This window comes from Cupressus sempervirens, chromosome 1 (assembly GCF_028749045.1).
Source record: "Cupressus sempervirens isolate cs-2001-9-10 chromosome 1, ASM2874904v1, whole genome shotgun sequence".
Classification (NCBI taxonomy): domain Eukaryota; kingdom Viridiplantae; phylum Streptophyta; class Pinopsida; order Cupressales; family Cupressaceae; genus Cupressus; species Cupressus sempervirens.
This window is the reverse complement of record NC_143118.1, coordinates 220840796-220859871: the sequence shown is the minus strand read 5'-3', so window position 1 is coordinate 220859871 and position 19076 is coordinate 220840796. Positions and strand designations below refer to the sequence as shown.

Here is a 19076-nt window from a genome sequence, read left to right as displayed (position 1 = left end):
AACCTAGGCAAACTTCTAACTTTTCTCATGTTACTGATACTAACCAGATTATCAAAATTGACATGACATAACCTTTTGTGCCACAACCACACATCATCAAATTTTACAATTATACAAGTAGCATCCTCTATATCAAGGTATAATAAATTACTCCTAGTCTGATCACCCTTTCCAATCAGTTTTTCATTTGTGTCATATATCTTAGACATTTTGTTTTCAAACTCAACCTTATATCCTCAATTATTCAGTTCTAATACACTCAAGAGATTATAGTTAAGTCCATCAACATAGTAAGCATTTTCACACAGAATCTTATTTATGAATTTGATAGAACCTTTTCCTCTTATCAAACATAGTGTATCATTACCAAATCTTACACTATTTCCATCATAACAATTCAGGATAATGAACTTCCTTTTGTCTCTAGTCATGTGATCTGAACACCCACTGTAAATGATCCATCTGTCATTCTTGTTCACACAAGTCATAAGTGTAGTTTCCTCATATTCATCAAATTCATCTTTTGTTTCCTCTTTAGCAATGTAGCATGACTTTTTGCCTTTTTCTTTATAGTCCTTTCTGTCTTCATCTCTCCTACTTTTGTACTTGTCACCACCTCTATAGTTTTTCTTCTCTAGACATCTAGCAGCAATATGACCAACCTCATTGCAATTGAAACAAATGATAGGTAATTTACCTTTGAACTTGCCTTTACCTTTGTGGAATCTTCTTTCCATTAGTGCTTCAAGTTGTTCTACATCTTCCTCATCTATATCACTATCACTAGACACATACTTCATCTTTTTCTTCTTCTTATTCTCATCAGATTCCTTCAATAACACTTTAGTTTTGAAAGTAGATTCAATATTTTCATGTTTGTAATTATCAAAGTTAGATAACTCAAAAGTAGTGAGTCTACCTACCAGACCTTCAAGTGATAGATTATTCCTTGGTATACATCTTAGTTCTTGAATTGCAGAAAATCTAATAGCATATATAGGCAATAGTGTCCTTAAAAATTTGCTTAGTACAGTATCATCATCTAATTTTCTATTAGCTCCTCTTATTGCATTAACAACTTCTTTTATCCTTACAACATATTAGGCAATATTTTCACCTTCTTCCATTCTCATATCATCAAAATTAGCTTTAAGAATTTCAACTTTGGCTCTTAAAATATTAGTGTCTCCTCCATAAATGGTGGTAAGGGCATCCCACATTTTCTTTTCACTGTCAAGACCTTTGATATCATCAAATTTAGGATAGCTTAGGGCAGAGCCAATCTTAAGCATTGCATGGTTATGTTCTTTCTTCTTTTTCATATCCTTAGCAGTTGGGGCTCCAGCAGGGTCAACATGCCTAGTAGTAATGGTAGATTGTGCATGATCTCCAAGTCCTCCAAGGTGTAGCTTCATCAAAATTTTCCATGTAGGAAAGTTATCTCTTTTAAGCTTGGGTACTTCTCTTTTTGACATCTTGATCTTTGTGCTTCTATTACCTTCAAACTAGTCCTCTTAAGCAGATGGCTTTGATACCAATTATTGGAATACTTTAGAATAACTGAGAGGGGGACGGGGGGTGGGGGGGTGAATCAATTATCCAAGGTCCATATGTATAAATAAAAATTTTCATAGCTTAGTGAACCCATAAAACATTGTCCATCATGCATGCATCCATAAGATTATGCAATCACTTAAAATTTGTAGGTTACTGTCAAATCAAATTGCAAAAATGTAAAAATGAAACACAACAGATTCAACAACACACTTGACATAATGATTTACATGGAAACCCAATTCGGAAAAAACCATCAATAACATGCTACTCTTTTTCACTCTTCTAAAGTGATGCCCCATAAAAGGCCAACCCTGTTAAAGGTTACAATACACATTGTTAAATGTGACCCTGTTAAAGATTTCAATCACCCTGTTAGGAGTGAGCCTTATTAGAGGATTTTAAATCATTCACTTGTAATGTCATCTAGTTAAAGGATTTACAAATGACTGTTAGGTCAACCTTAATCTAAAGGATTTACCCTAGACTAATACAATTATTAGAGAGTAATAGTAAGGCTTGATTTGATAACAACTTACAACTCCATTTGTAGATTACATATCTCTATTTTAGTTCTCTATTCTACTTGGCCTTCATACATTTCAGCTCTTGTAGCTTGTTCACCCTTCAAGCATTCATACCCTTAGGCCTTTTTTCTTAACATGCCATTACAGACTCTTCTCTTAAGTCACTTGATGAAGCAAAACCCCTAACTTCTTCTCTTTCTTAGGGTCTCACACATGAAACCTTTGCTTTTGACCAACTATTCCTATAAATTGGAAATTAAGATCTTTTGTTGCTCATTCTCCATCATCCAATTTAGGATTAAGACAAATTAGGTAGGATACAATGAATCTATCCCATATTTCATATCTCTTCTAGAGACTTCTCCTTCAATCCTCTTTGAATTCACCTCAAAATGGCTTACCTTGAATTCTATCCCACTAGCTCATCAATCTTTTCTTCCACCTAGTTCACACTATCCAAGAAAATAAACTTGTCAACTCAGATCTAGCGAATTCATGATCTTTCAAATAATGCAACCACTCGACATTATCTTGCTTCTGATGCTCGATACATAATGTGTTTCTTGGCATCCTTTGTAAAATCACTCGGCACAAACTAAAGTTTATTGGTGCTTGGCATCAACTAAACTTTACTCAACATCCATTGTTCTGCTCGACATACACTAGAATAGACTTTACTCAGCTCCAACTGATTTTCTTCTCGACTTGCTCTAACTTTGCTCAACACCTACCATCCACTTGGTAAAACTTTATGTAACTTTTCTTTTAAACTTTCTTAGTGTAACTAGCCTTTGTAACCTTAAGTATATTATCAATACATCATGTTATCACTATCTTAATTGATTCTTCTACATATTTACTTAATCATAACTTAACCTTTCCTCTAGGTTCTATTGTTACATCTTTTGATCAAATCCTCTCATCAATCAAATAAGTGATAGTACTTGAATCATATAAGTTGTTGTCTTACCAAAAAATAGTAGGTTTGACATCATTAACAAAATAATTATTGAAACATATTGATCATACTTGTATGTTCCCAATAATCTCCATCTTTAATAGTCTTCTTCAATCTTATCTCAACACAACATTGTAGTGAAAGAAATTTTGAAGTTGGTGAATTGGTCTTCTTGAGATTACAACCTTATAAAAAAATCTCAATAAAACAAAAAAAAAGACTAATAAGTTGTCTCCAAGATATTATGGACCATACCAAATCATACAAAATATTGGTAGTGTAACAAGCTAGAGTTGCCACCAACAACAAAGATACATCCATCTTTTCATGTTTCTTGTTTGAAGAAGGTAATTGGGAAAAATATTCCTACTCAAATAGTACTACTAGAGCTTGATGAAGAAGAAAGAATAATTTTGGAACTAGAGTGCATTCTTCAAACATGCATGAAGAAGCTAAGGAATAGAACCCTCACCCAATATCTCATCCAATGGAAGAATTTACTAGTTGAAGAGGCCAAATGGGAGGATGAGGAGTTCATTCAAAAGATTCCACACTTGGTTAGCATTAAGGACAATGCTTTTTTGAAGAGAGGGGGCATGCTACACTGACCCTTAATATTGGTGTATATAGGGTTATAAATAGTCAACTTGTGGCTATCTTAATCATTAATTAAGTCATGTTATCATTATTATATTATTACTTAGGTATGTAGGTTGACCTAAGTGTTATGCAGGGTTATATTTATTCAACCTAAGCATAATTAGGTATATATAGGAGGTTATGAGTCTTATTTCAACATCATATTGTAAAGTATGTTCTCATTGGAGATATTTGGATGTTGTCCCCTCAAAGTGGCCTATTACTCTTAGTTGTTATCAAGTATTTATAGAATATTTCATATTATCTCTTCCATTATGCAAGTTATTTCATTACATCCCTCTACTAACAACACTAAAACTAGTGAAGAGAAATATTTGATCTCAAGTGTAAACTATAATAGTGGTTGAATTATTGATAGTAACTATATACACCATATGACTAGAAATAAGGATAAATTCATAACTATGGAGCACTGTGATAAAGGTTCAGTCAAATTTGGAAACGGTTCTCCCTATATAATCTAAGGTAAATGTACAATTAGTTTAACTAATGATATTACCCATGAATATGTTTATTGGGCTAATGGAAAAAAGTCGAGACAAATTTTGAATTATTTTTGGACATTTTAAAACTATATATTTTTCATGTATCACCACTTTTTGTCACCTTATGATCCTCCACTGATGCAGGAGCATCCAAAGGTATAAGGGCAATCCTGTGTCACCCAAAAAAAATATACCTAGACATAGTTTCTGTTTCATGTGTTTTCATTTCTGGATACCCATTTGGGTCAAATAAAGGTTCCAACTCTCACAGTTCCACTAGTAGTGTTTTGGGTTAGAGTTTTTAAGCACCTTGGGATACGTGTAAATGCTAAAAAAATAGGACTATGTAATTGAGCGATAATTATGGTGAGTTAGAAGGTGTAAATTGGAGGGATGATTAAAATTGTAATTTAGAACATTTTAGAAAAAGAATTAGATCAAAAGGCTACATGGTTTGAAAGTTATCGCAATTTTTTGGTTTCTGGAGACCTCCTAAGAATGCTTCAAAGTCAAGTTCGAGGCACTAAATGACCTTGTACAACTTGAAAATGGGGAATGAACAAAGTTGGTCCATAGGGCTATAAAGCACTCTGAGAGCTTTTTGAAAATGTGAACGGTTCGTCAATCAGAGCTACGGTTCAAAAGTTATGCCTCCCGAAAGTTCGGCTACCATTTCTGGATTCTTCTAATTTTGCACTGACTTCTAAAGTGATTTATGGAGCCTTCCATTTTGGTGGTGGATGCTAACTAGCACTTTCTAGAATGTATTCCTAATCCTTAACCCTTTGGGGTCTATTTAAGAACATTTCTGGCATTGTAAAAGGTAATTCAGAGTGGAGTTTGAGAGAAGGTATTGGAAGAAGAAATTGTCTCTAGATTTATACTATTGTAAGCCCATAGGGCATGTTTTGGAGTCTATTCTCTTTGCACCGAGTGTATTAGCATGTTCTCATAGTTAATAAAGTTTTCCCTTTCCTATTGTGTCCATTTTGTTCTTGGGTTGTGTCTCCATCATCCACTTAGCCTCTTTGTATATTTTAATGTTGGCATAAGTGATCTAGTTGATAAATATAAATGAAGAAGTCAAGTTGTTGATGATGAAGAAAGTTTAGAACATGATAATCAATTATACTATTTGTCATTGATTTCAAACTATTTGGTATATTTTTTGGACTTGTTACCATATCTTTTAGAAGGAATTTTTTTTTAGTATATGAATATGTTAAGTAATGTAACATGGTCATGTCATTAAGGATATTATCAGGTAACCATTGAAATGACTAGTGGTATATAGTTGAATAGTAATTTGATTGCTTATTAGGAATACACTAATGACTACTAAACATAGAAATACTAATTAGGAAATGAGTAAAGGAAAAGGTGAAGTAGTTAGTTAGAAGGGAGATTATAATAGATAGTACTTATTGACAAGACTATGTCTCATCAGTAAACTAAAACCAAAATCCTATCAAAACAAAGGATGACTTATTGGAACTGTGAAAACTAATGGGTAAGAAAGGAACATATGATAAATTGTCACAAGGGAAACTAGATGAGTCAAGTGTAATTAAAGGAATGTGGTGATAACACAAAGAATGAGGTAATAAGGAAAAAAAGATTGCTTGAGAAGCTTCTACAAGGTTAAAAATGGCTTATCAAAATGATTAATTTACAAGAACAATTGATCATGAGATTATGATCATTGGATCTAAGTTTAGATTTTGTAATCAAGGTATTACTGCATAAGGGAAAAATAAAGAGGAAGGTCATAGTGAAGAACAAACTATCAGTAGAACAGGGGAACTAATTGGTGAAGGATAGATGTGATCACATAAGTGGATACAAATTTGAGTAGAAGAGTGAAATCGTATGTTATTGTGTTAAGGAACTTTAATGGATTTGATATAGAAAAGTTAGTGCAAACTACATATTATTGTTAACTGCTACTTTCTAGCCATTGTGGCTCTACAATTCCTAAGCTGGTGACCCTAATAGGTCTATTATAAATCCTTTGACATGGTGGCATTCTTAGAGTAGAGTGTCTAAATCATCTATTCAGGTTACTCCTAACAAGGTAAAGACTTTAACAGGTCTCTAGGGAAATCCCTTAACTAGGTAGCATTTTGAGTGCTTTTGTAACCCTTAATTAGGAAAGCTCCTAATAGAGCATATTCCAACAGAGTACAACATATATGGGCATTAATGTCACACTATGGTTTTTACTCTAACTGGCTTTCTTTGAATTAAATATTCGTGTTAAATTTGTGTGATTATTTTATTTTGTTGCATGAATGTTTAATGTTTCAATAATATATAATGATGCTATAGGTAAACTAAAATTGTAATCTGTAAATTTGTAAGGGAAAATTTGGGATAGTGGTTTATTATTAAGTTGATAATTACTAATTCAAACACCCCCTCAGTAATCTTTTAGATACCTACAATTCATATATATCACACATTTACATACCAAAGATATACATCCACAAAAAAAACAATCTATGTATTATATGCTAAAGCATATAATTGTTCCTAATATAGAGTGCATCTTTTGGGATAGTTTTCTACATTTATTAATTAAAATAAAAATACTAATTTGATTTTCAATTTAATTAATAAATGCAAAAAACTATCTATTTTAATTTTTAATATAACAAAAAGTTGAATAATACATTTTGCTTATATAAATAGTTGCTTTCTTGCACTTCCAATAATTACAATTCATATATTTGAATGGAGGACATGTCCAACTTTATTGGCACCTATAACACACAATTACAATGGTATTTATGCACAAGTACATGTAAAAATAGTTAGTAAAGGATAGTGTACTAGTTCTTAGAGGAATATATGTTGAATTAGTAATATGTATTTTTGAGGTGGTTTAGTGCATGGTTATTGGGCATCTTCAAGTAGGTATTGGGTGACACTTTGAAATGATTACTTTTTTGGCACTTGAAGCCATTAATAGATACCACAATATCTGTCATTATTACTAAAGAAGTCATATTTATTGGACTAGTTGTGCAAATTTTAGAAGTGGCTGCAGTTGCATGGTTATTGCACATCTTTAAATTGGTATGGTGTGACACTTTCAAATGACTACTCTTTTTACCCTTACATCTATATTAGATCCTAAAACATTCATCCTTGTTAAATCATAACATTATTTATAAACAATTAAAACTCACATAAACATAATGGAAATAATTGCAAAAAGAAATCTTTACTTTGTCATAACTAATGTAAATGGGGTTTAAGTGATTATTATTCATCAAATGGATTATACATTGGAGACATAACACATTGACCATATGTGCTAGATCAAAATGAACACAATCTTGGATAAACCAAGAGAATAATTGGGATCATTTACTTCCTAAGAATAAAGCCAACGCCAATCACATAATAGAAGTTATAAAAAAAGTAAAATTATCTTTGCCACTCAAGTATGCAAGTCTAGCACAAGATGCGGACAACTAGAAATAATCAAGAATACAATATCACATGACTATAGAAGTTGATTAAAGCTAACCTACATTAACAAACTTCAAAAAAGAAACCCAAAACCTTAAAAAAAAATTGGATTCTTAAAAGAAGTGAAATGAGTTTATAGACTATAAGCTCTAATACCATTTTAGGATAGTCATCCTATATCAAAGAGCTAGTCTACCAACATCTTCCAATGCGCAGAGGTAATCAATACAAGATTGTATTGAAATGAGGTAATGAGGTAAGTAGAAAGGTACAAAGTGTCTTCTAGAATAGATAATAGCAAATAAGAAGTATAAATGAGATTGAAACAAGTATTTCAATTTGGAGGGAGGAGAGTTATCATAGAACTAAATTAGATTCGAATTCAATGATATTCATTTATCTAGTGAATATATTGATCTAAGTAAACTTTTAAAAAGAGTAAACTGAGAAGACACCATTTACTCCAACATAGTGTTGGCATAGTGACTATATCCCCAATGAGATCCTTTTCCACCACCAGTCTGTGCTTTTGATGTGATAGCAAAATCTACATGATATCAAAGTAGGTCATTGTAGGTCATTGGTTGTACCCTCTCCACCACCAATATATATATATATATATTTTGGGCATAATCTACGTATAGACCCTAATAAATCAGCCTTACGCTGGACAATTTATTCGGGGGCAGGGAAAGATTAGAGTTGTTTAAAGTCTAAAATAGAACAAAATAAACCATTGAAGTATTGAAATGTTAAAAATCCCAATCAGGTGAAATGTATGGCTGATTGCTCACTAGTCGTGGAACGTGCAAGGCTTTAGATAAACCCTCCCGCAAACTCGTAATTTATTTCCGTCTTACTATTCTCCCCGACTCATTCAGACCCGTCAATCTCTCGTCAGTTTATCATTGTTAGGCTACCGATAATAGTTGACTTCTTTGCCCACGTCAAATTTGACTGGAGGGTTTGAAAAACATGACTTGGTGTATCTGCCAATCTCTCACGTGCTTGGAAAAACTCCTAACTTCAGATTTATTTATTTATGTCGGTTATGTATAAATTTGGAGGTTCGACGCAAGTGTCACCACTTAATTCCAAGCTAAACACGTGATTTAGAGAAGCACCACAACTACAGTTATAAAACTAATTAATTTCTCAAAAATATTTATCAAATTTTAGGTATTATTTTAGTCTTTTGACTAAAGATTGGCATTTAAAAGATTTGTATAGAAAATTATCATCTTACTCTTTGTTTCTAAAATATCTTTATCATTTTTAAGATATTAGTTTTATCTTTTGTTATAAGATTAGCATTGAAAGATTTGCATGGAAAACTATCTTATAGAATATTATAAACAACTTATTATTTTATACGATATTAATTTAAAATAGAAATAATTTCATGTGTGCATAATGAAATATTTATTTGACAATTTATTAATTTATTTAACTCAATTTTGTCTAAATATCATTTGTAATTAATTGCATGTATAATGGTTTCAAATATTTATTTTAAAATAAAATCAGCATATCATTTGTTCAAATATTTATTTAACATTAAAGCTACTTAATATTAGTTGGATATTCCTCATGGTAATAATATGATATCAATATTAGTAGAAGAACAATAATGTTGACAAATAGAGTCTTTTGACCATGAAAGCTATCAATTTAGTGATAATATATACATATACATACATGCATATACATACACATACACAGACACATACACATACACATATTCATATACCTATACCTATACCTATATATGCATTTAATGTATATATTAAATTAAGATACTAGATGTACATTTATAAAAAAAAAATCTATAGATTACTTGTAAAGCATGAAATTGTTTATGATATGTAATGCATCTAATGTATTTTTTTTTCTATTTATTAATTAAATTTAAAGTTATTATATAATTGTATCTAATTTTGAATTTAATAAATAAATGTTAAAAATTGTTTATTATGATTTTTAGTATAACTAATATGGTGCATTCTATGTTATGCATAGAGATGTTGAATTTGACATGGCTCATTATTTTGAATTATTGTAATGAATGATACATTTCTTTGGTGGGATGTTATTCCAAGATGGTCCTATGTTTTGAATTGTATCACAAAACTGAGATATTTTGTAGTTTTTTAAGGTGAAATTTTTTAGTGGTGACAAATGTCTTTTTTCTTAGCTAAAAGATGGCTTTGATTTCCTCACAACACAAGTTTCCAATAAAAAAAATTAAATGTTTGTTATTCAAGATGATGTGCAAGGTTGTTATTGATTATTGAGAAATGAAAAGATGAGCATTAATCTTTACAATTTGACCCAAATTCTTCTTGAAACGACTTGGATGTTAACAATCTATAAATAATGAAGACAAACATTTAAAAACACAACTAGCAACACTAATAGTAAAACCCTATTCAAATTTCTATTAAGAATAATTTTCTTTCTAAATACTTATATGCATTACACATTTACAAAGACAAGATGTCACCCACTAGAAAAAAGAAATTATTTATTATATACTAATCTATGTTTTTGTACCTAATAAATAAGGTTAGGTAATGGTATGGTACACAACCCATCTTTCGAATTTAGTTTTACATTTATTACTTAACCTAGACAAACTAGACAGTAAATTTTCAGTCTACTTAATAAATGAAAAAATTGTCTATTCTCATTCTCATTCTCAATTTCAATATAATATTTCAATATGATTAATGAATGACAAAATTGTCATTTATAGTATACATAAAATTGCCATATTTTACATAAAAGCTGCCATATTTGACAGGTCCACTCTAACGGCCCACTTTAACTTACATTACAAATATTTTGGATTATTTTGGTTGGGTATTGTCTTCAGATGAATCTAATAAAATTTTATTATAACCTGAACAGATAAGTAGATTTTAAGTGAACTTTCAATTATGAATCTTATTAGAACGTGAACAGCTAATTAGACCACCTCAGCCCTAATTATTTCTTAACGTTGCAGTACATGGATTTGCAATACTAACACCCACCAACCAAATCATGTTCTTGCATGCATTTTTCCACACCGGAAAATCTAGAAGACCAAGCTCGATGCCTGCGAGAAATAACTAGAAATTCTTCTTTTCACAATCGGCATTTCTCTATATAATGGGGGAAACACAAGCATTCCTTGCACCGTTCGGTTCTCTTTGTAGAAGAGCATCAAACAATCTATTCTCTTTCAATGGCTCTTATCTCTATTATCACTCCTAATTTGGGCTTCTGTCTCAAACCGCCATCTGCCATGAAATCCCACAGTCGCCAACTTTGTAGTAAAGCATTGCCATTAATGCCAAGTAAAAAGCTTAACCCTATTGTAAATCAGGCCTCTGCTAAAGTAGAAACCCCATTGCGGCGCACTGGCAATCATCATCCCAACTTGTGGGACGATGATTTCATACAGTCTATTCCAAAGCATCCTTATGAGGCAAGTTAACATTCATGTTTTTTTTTCAGTTTATCTTTATGGCATTGTATAAGAATTTTGTTTTGTAAAGTGTTAGATATTATTGGAATTTCTCAGGCTCCTTTCTACGCTCAACGTTGTGGGTGTCTTATTATGGAGATTAGAGACATGTTCAGCGAATCAAATGCAAATAATGTTCCACGACTTCTTGCCCTGGTTGATAATGTTGAACGGCTTGGAATCAAACGACATTTTCAAAAGGAAATAAAAGAAGCACTTGATTTTGTTTACAGGTATGTTTTTGATCAATTAAACAGGAACTTTGGAAAATTTCCAACCCCTGCAAGGTTTTATGTATCTTAACAATGTCATTAATTATTTATTCTAAGACAATATGTGTATGACAGTTTGAATGCAATGCAACAGGTATTGGGGTGAATGTCAAAGAGATCTCGAAATCACTGCCTTGGGTTTTAGGATTCTTAGACTCCATAGATATCCTGTTTCTCCAGGTATATAACGATAATCTATGAATTTTCAAAAAGTTCTGATTGTCAAAAATAAGAACTCTCTTAAGCTCATTTAATCTAGTTCACTTGATATTGGCGTAGTTACTAAGAAAAGAATATGATAATAGGAATGTTGGGACCCTTTAGAACAGCAAATGGGCAGTTCTTGTGCTCCATTGCTGAAACAGAGGAGGATAAAATTCGAGGTATTCTAAATCTGTTTCGAGCTTCCCATATTGCTTTTCGTGGAGAGAAAATACTGGACGAGGCTAAAGAGTTCTCTACTGCATATTTAAATGAAGCTATGGAGAATTGTGGGATCAGCTCCAACGTTTTACAAGAGGCAAGCTTAGCAAGACTACAAGATTGACTCCTCTATGAAATGCACATGCTTTTACCATCATAAAAATTGTTCATTTCTTGCATGTAGTATGCTATTTCTTTTTTAATATTGTAATATGAACCTTTTATATTCAGATATCATTCAATCTGGAGTATGGCTGGTACACTAATCTGCCAAGATTAGAAGCAAAAACATATATTCATATTTATGGAGGGAACGAGTCATGGGTCAGGTAGTGAGGATATCTTTTATGTTTTTAGATATAAAAGAGAAAATGTTTATTTTTATTTATATTTTGTATCATATTTTATGATCTATCATTTCAGTAAGAGAATTGAAAGTGTTGAAATAAAATAATATGTCTATTTATAGATTGTCCACTCTATTTTATTTTTTAATTCAAAACATGTTTGTTTCAAAATTATATACTAAGATAAAATGGATCTATAGGATGGCAGACAATGAAAAACTTTTATTTCTAGCTAAAATGGACTTCAATGCGGTTCAGTCGTTGCATCAACAAGAGCTTAAAGCTTATTCTAGGTGAGTTATGATAGTTAGAATTTAGATTGTATAATTATAATGTGTAGTACATTTTATTTATACTATCTTTTATATAATTAAGTTTAAAAAGGTACAATTCTATAATAGTACTAGGTTTAGACTAATTTACTTCTAATTTTATGTTCTATTATAGATGGTGGAGGGAGTCTCATTTGTCTAAATTGAATTTCGCTCGCCACCGTCATGTAGAATATTTTTTCATGGCATGTGCAATTTGTGAGGAAGAGAGATATTCTGCATTTAGATTTGGTTTAGCAAAGTTCTCTACAATTGCAACATATATAGATGATATTTATGACACATATGGAACACTTGATGAACTAAAACTCCTTACCGAGGCTATCAAGAAGTAAGTATTAAATAAAAAAATAAATAGTTATATGTAGTAATACTTATGTTTAAAATGACAATAACCATTTTCTATTTGCCTCTTAGGTGGGATCTGACTTCTATTGGCCACCTTCCAGAATATATGCAAATTGCATACATGGCATTGTATGAGATAGTTAATGAAATGGATCGAGAAGCTACAAAGATTCAAGGAAGAGATACTCTTGCACCCTCTAGAGATGCGGTATGGATATGTGTTTTGTTATTTGTGAATGAAATTTAATTTTCATAAACTAAAAGTTTTACTTACAATCACTATCTTAAATTATTACACATAACTTTCTTGTACATTATGGGTAAATTTATGTTCACCAACTCATAATGATAAAAAAATTAATATCCTCATGTTATTTCTTCAAGTATAATTGATATCTTTCTATTGGATAAGGTTTATTAAATATAAATAAACTATTATTAAATAATTATATAAAGCATTTGGCTAGAAAAAAATTGACTATCTTTGATTTTTTAGACTTATATAGCATATATTCTTATTTTTCTTAAAATATTATTGAGTTTCTTGAATATTTTAAAAAAAATTTGGAAATTTTTGTTAACCTTAACAATATATTATAATATTTTAAGACTTATATAATGAGGCTAAAATTATTTTTATATTAAATATATAATTACTTTTTCCAAACTATTCCTTTTTTTTTTTGTAGTGGAAAGATTATATAGATGCCATGTTGAAAGAAGTCGAGTGGCTTGCTATAGGGTACATACCAACCTTGGCAGAATTCATAGAGAATGGAGCATTTTCTTCAGGGACTCGTGCAACTACATTACAACCAGTATTAACAATTGATGAGATACTTTCTGAAAACATTCTTCCAAAAATAGATTATCCATCAAGATTCAATGATCTATTGAATTTGGCTCTTAGATTAAGAGGTGATATTAAATCCTTTAAGGTAAGTCGTAATGTAAAATTTAATAAATTATAATATTCTATGTATAGGCATTAATTTTAAAGTTTTGAGTTGAATGTAAGTTAAATTTATTTACTTTATTATTAAATTTAATCTTTCATTGTGAAGGGAGAGGTGGATAGAGGAGAAACAAATTCATCCATAGTATGTTACATAAAAGACAATCCGGGATCTACTGAAGAAGATGCCTTGAATTATATCAAGAATTTATTAGATGAGAGACTCAAAGAATTAAATTGGGAGTACTTGAAAAATGACGGTGTTCCAATTTCTAGCAAAGATTATGCTTATGACATTACAAGAGGTTTTCTTCATTTCTACAAAGAGAGAGATGGTTTTAGTGTTTCAAGTATAGATATACAGAACCATGTAAAACAAATCCTCATGGAACCTATAAGCATGCAACCCCTAAATGAAGATTAATTGTGTCTACAATAATGTAAAATTACTCTTTTTATTAAATAAAAATATATTTCATAATATAATTGAAGATCCAACTTCACAAATTAAAAGCTCCTTTCTAATGGTAATCTAGAGTATAGCTTATAGGAGAGTATCAAGAGATTGTGTGATGATTCTTTTTATAGATTTATAATGTTTAGGATAATTTCACTAAGTATATATGTGACAATTATTTTTAAGCACATTTCAAATTAAGAAAATAAATAGACATCAATTAAAGGAAATATTACATAATTCTTAATTTGCATTTTTATTGTGAAAGAAGTATGTTGATATGATATGTCTTTTTATAATATAGGGTTTAACTAACCTACACTTAGGCTTAAGTTATGTTACTCTCTAATTAGTTCTTTAACTTAACTTTAATGTTAACTTTGTTTTATATCTAGACAACATTCTATTTGGAGTGTATTATGCACCACAATCTACCTAGATTGGAAGCAAGGAAATGCATTCAAATCTGTAAAGAAATCTAATCGTGGGGTAGGTAGTGGTAACATACCTTATAATTAGTGAGATATTCTTTTGGATTAAGCTATGTAATACACATTTACATCAATGTTTCTGGAAACATTTCATAATCTATCATCAAGCTGAGAAATTTGTATCAATAACATAGTATACCAATTAATGTGTTTTCTAATTTATTTTATCTTTGAATAAAGAAACAAATACTTGATAATGTTATGATGAGATAATTGGATTCTTTCTATGGTAGGAAATGAATTTGATGTAAAATAATTATTAATATCATGTATCCATAACATCAACAAGGGACTAAAGCTTACTATACATGAGTTATACTTGTTAAATATTAGATTTTATGATTATAATGTGTAATAGTTTCATATTTTTTTATATACTAAAGTGTTAAGAATTACAATTAGAATTAGAATAGTTTATTTTGCAATTACAATTTCAAGTGATTTGATTTTAATTTGTCATGTATTTCAAATGGTAGAGTGAGTCTTATTTGTTCAATTGGATTTATTTTGATCATCACAAATAATTTTTTGTATTGGGTGTGCAATTTGTGAAAATTAGAGGCATTCTACATTTAGATTTGGCTTAGCAATCCTCTTTGTGATTTTGACATATATAAATAACACATACAACACATTTGAACACTTGATATGCTAAAAATAGTTACTAAGGTTGTCATGCAGAAACTGGCAGAGTCACCACTTCTATAGTTATACATGATAATACATCTATATATAATTATAATTATAGATTTCTACATGTCTCTTAGATGTGGCCCAATTATAGATTTCAATTTATCTTTATGGTATTTTATAAGATTTTCTATTTCATAAAGTATTATGTTTCTAGAGAAATATGAATTAAAAATGTTAATGTATGATTATATTCTTTTTTATAGTAATGGGAAAATTTCTTAGATTATTCATTATCATTATTTATTCAGATTAATTATTATTATGTGTTAAATTTCAGCAACTTTCACGAGCTCCTAATAAGAGGCTCGTAATTTACCATTATGCTATAGGTTCTTGTTTATAAATGTATAAAAGAATATTTATAACTTTTAAAATTATTCATTAAGTCAACTATAAATGACTTTTATTATTGGGATTTCTTAGGCTCCTTTATACATAGAATCTTGTGGGAGCCTTAATAGGGAGATTAAAGACACGTTTAGTGAATAAAATGTAGATAATGTTTCACAACTTCTCATCCTAGTTGATAATGTTGAATGTCTAGGAACCAATTGATATTTTCAAAAGGAAACAAAAGAAGTACTTGATTTTATTTAAATATATGTTTTTGATTAATTGAAAAACAACTTTGGAAAATTCATGAGTTGTGCAAGATTTTTTTTGTATCTTAACAATGTCATTAACTATTCTAAGACAGTATATGTATAATAATTTTAGTACAATGCAACAGGTATTTAGGTGAATATCAAAGAGATATTAAAACCACTGCCTTGGGTTTTAGGATTATTAGGCTCCATAGATATATTGGTTATCTTAGTATAAATAATCTATGTTAATAATTTGAATATCTCAAAAGTTTAAATAGTTACAATTAATAAATCTCTTAACTATACTTAATCTATTTTTTATTTCATTTGATACTTGTATTGTAAGAAAGTAAAGTCCCCTAATATAATTGAGAGGTGGGGGGGAGGGTGAATCAATTATATGCTTTAAACAACTTTGAACAACTTTAACAAATATGAAATGTGTAATCAAAATATATATCAACCAAAAGATATTAACCATGCAGAGTTAAATAAAATATGTTAACTAGGCAACCCTTGATTAGAGGGAAACACGTGGTGAAAGTAATACCCACAAGATGATTTACTAATATAAAAGTTCCTTGTGAAAGGATGTGACCCTATTAAGAGTCAAATAAATACAATTAGTACATATGAGCCCCTATTAGAAGACTTTTAATCTCTACTAGAATATTCCAACCATGTTAGGAGTTGTTCTAATCCTACTAGGAGTTATTCCAACTATGTTATGAGTTGATAGGAAGAAAACTAAATTTGGTGTCCACAATGCTTCACAACTCTTCTCATTAAAAAAATCAAGAAAACCCATCCAAGAAAAATGAACAAACTGAAACAACAACTTATCTTTCCAATATAGTTCCTTTGAAGTCCACAACTTATCTTTAGCATCAAGTACTACTCTAACCTTATAAAATTTGCAACCAAATCTCACATAACATAAAAATCACATACTATCATACTTACAACCAATAAAACATATTTCCTTTAAACCAAGTCCTAATAACCAATTGAGTCATCCTTAAGGATTCCTCAATGTATAATGAATAATTAAGGGCCATCATTAGATATCACATTTAAATTCGACATGCTACAATACAAGTTACATAAATAATACAACACACTCGACCACAAAGGAATAACTTGCATGTTATCCTTCACAAATATTCACAAAATGAAAACTAAATTCTTCCATTTCAAATATAGCATCATAAAGATGTCTCTAACAAAAATATTATCCTATTAAACAAGATTCAACCTCTCCGAAAAGATATACCACAAACAACAACATATAGTTCTTGCAAATTGTCATGTAACTAGTCCTCAGAAAAACTTCATATTTCTTCCTATAAATATAGATATAGAATCTATAAGAATCCATGAACATATTGATAACCTCACTAAAAGTAACTTAGCAACCAAAAATTTCATTGAGCAAAACTATCTCTATAACTCTGCCAAAGCTATCTAGAAAGCTAATATGTTTACATCAATGAGAAAATAAGTCATGAATACAACACATAAGAACTCAACGATCTCCCAAAGAATACCAAAAATATCCATAAGGAATTCATGCTAGGAATCACCTCCTTTGGCATTAATGCAAATAGTTGATGAAAACATCAAAGTATTGAAAATACCAAACTATATTTCTTCCTCATCTGCCTTTATTCCCCCATTCATGTTGTTCCATGAATCTATATCTCTCCTCATTAGAATATATTTCCATCATAGATATAGATAGGTTGTAAAGATTTTTTCATGTTCTAATCTTGCCTATCGATTAATCATTTTGTTTCATGTATATGTATCCCCCATTAACATCAATAAAAAAGGTTTCATTATACCAACTCTTGAAGTTCAATCATCTCCAATACAATCTAAAAAATCCCTCCAAGTTTCAAAAGAAAATATTTAAAAAGGCATAAGAGTTATCAGTAACTCTTCCCAAAAGTGACTACCCCCCCAAGGAAACATCACCAATATACAATCCTGATCTAAGAATAAGCTTTAAATATACTAGACCAATGCAATATTGCATCATCTACTTTGATGAGGATTTGGTCATAATCCCAAGAATACATTGCAAGTATCCTTTTCCAAAAGTTTCTAGTGAATTTTGATTCTATCTTCTCCTTTGTACCAACATACTCCAATATAATTTCTTTCTCTTCTATATTTTCTCTCAAGAAATGGTACTTTATTGCAATGTGTTTATTCTTTGAATGTAATAATATATTCTTTGGCATGTTAATTGTAATTGTGTTATCATAGTGAATAATAATAGGCTCTAAATTTTTAATACCACCATCTTGTAACATCATCTTTATCCAAATAATATGATTATAGTTTTTTGTGCTGCTACATACCATGCTTCTATTGTAGATTGTGATGTATACAATTTTGTTTCTAACTTAGCCATGAAACAAATCTTCCTCCCAAAAGAATGCTCCATCGTTGGTTCTTTTCCTAGCATCAACATTTCCTATCTAATATGTATCTATATATGCACATGTAAGGTAAAGTCATGTGATATGCCATACCATGATATCTATAACTAGGTGTACCTTTCAAGCATCTAAAAAATATTTTTACTACTACCAAATGTATTTCTTTAGGATCTTCTTGGAATATCAAGTCTTATATGAGTCAAATATTTTAATCCTCCTATCATAGATCTATGTCTTGTTTGTTCTAATAATTTGCATCCTGTAACCATAGGCATTCCAACTAGTTTATAGTTTGCCAAACTAAACTTTGTCAACAAATCCTTAATATATTTAATTGGTTATATGAATATGTCATCCTTATTTTGAGTTATTTGCAATCCTAGAAGAAATACTTCATCTCACCTATCATACTCATCTCAAATTATTCTTCATTTCTTTGGAAAAATTCTTGCTAGCATAACCATTTCCTCAAAAAATAATGTCATCAAAAAATAAAATAATAATCAATGAACCATCTTTTCTTTTTCTCAAGTACATGTTACTATCCACATT

At 30.2% G+C, this 19076-nt stretch overlaps 1 protein-coding gene across 1 annotated transcript; it reads left to right on the top strand.

Moving 5' to 3' along the window:
• Positions 1-10890: 10890 nt before the first annotated feature.
• LOC149576946 (alpha pinene synthase, chloroplastic-like) lies at positions 10891-14273 on the top strand. The gene is made up of 10 exons (XM_089795470.1): positions 10891-11133; positions 11230-11405; positions 11539-11624; positions 11750-11964; positions 12099-12196; positions 12415-12507; positions 12662-12877; positions 12964-13102; positions 13584-13832; positions 13959-14273. The coding sequence occupies exons 1-10, from the start codon at positions 10891-10893 to the stop codon at positions 14271-14273; spliced, it is 1830 nt and encodes a 609-aa protein (XP_089651596.1).
• Positions 14274-19076: the final 4803 nt, after the last annotated feature.

Excerpts from the sequence above, each read along its gene's own strand:
- LOC149576946 (XM_089795470.1), top strand. The coding sequence starts at position 10,891 with ATGGCTCTTATCTCTATTATCACTCCTAATTTGGGCTTCTGTCTCAAA. Across the intron at positions 11,134-11,229 it reads TTCCAAAGCATCCTTATGAG|GCTCCTTTCTACGCTCAACG; the intron begins GCAAGTTAACAT and ends GGAATTTCTCAG. Across the intron at positions 12,878-12,963 it reads CTTACCGAGGCTATCAAGAA|GTGGGATCTGACTTCTATTG; the intron begins GTAAGTATTAAA and ends TTTGCCTCTTAG.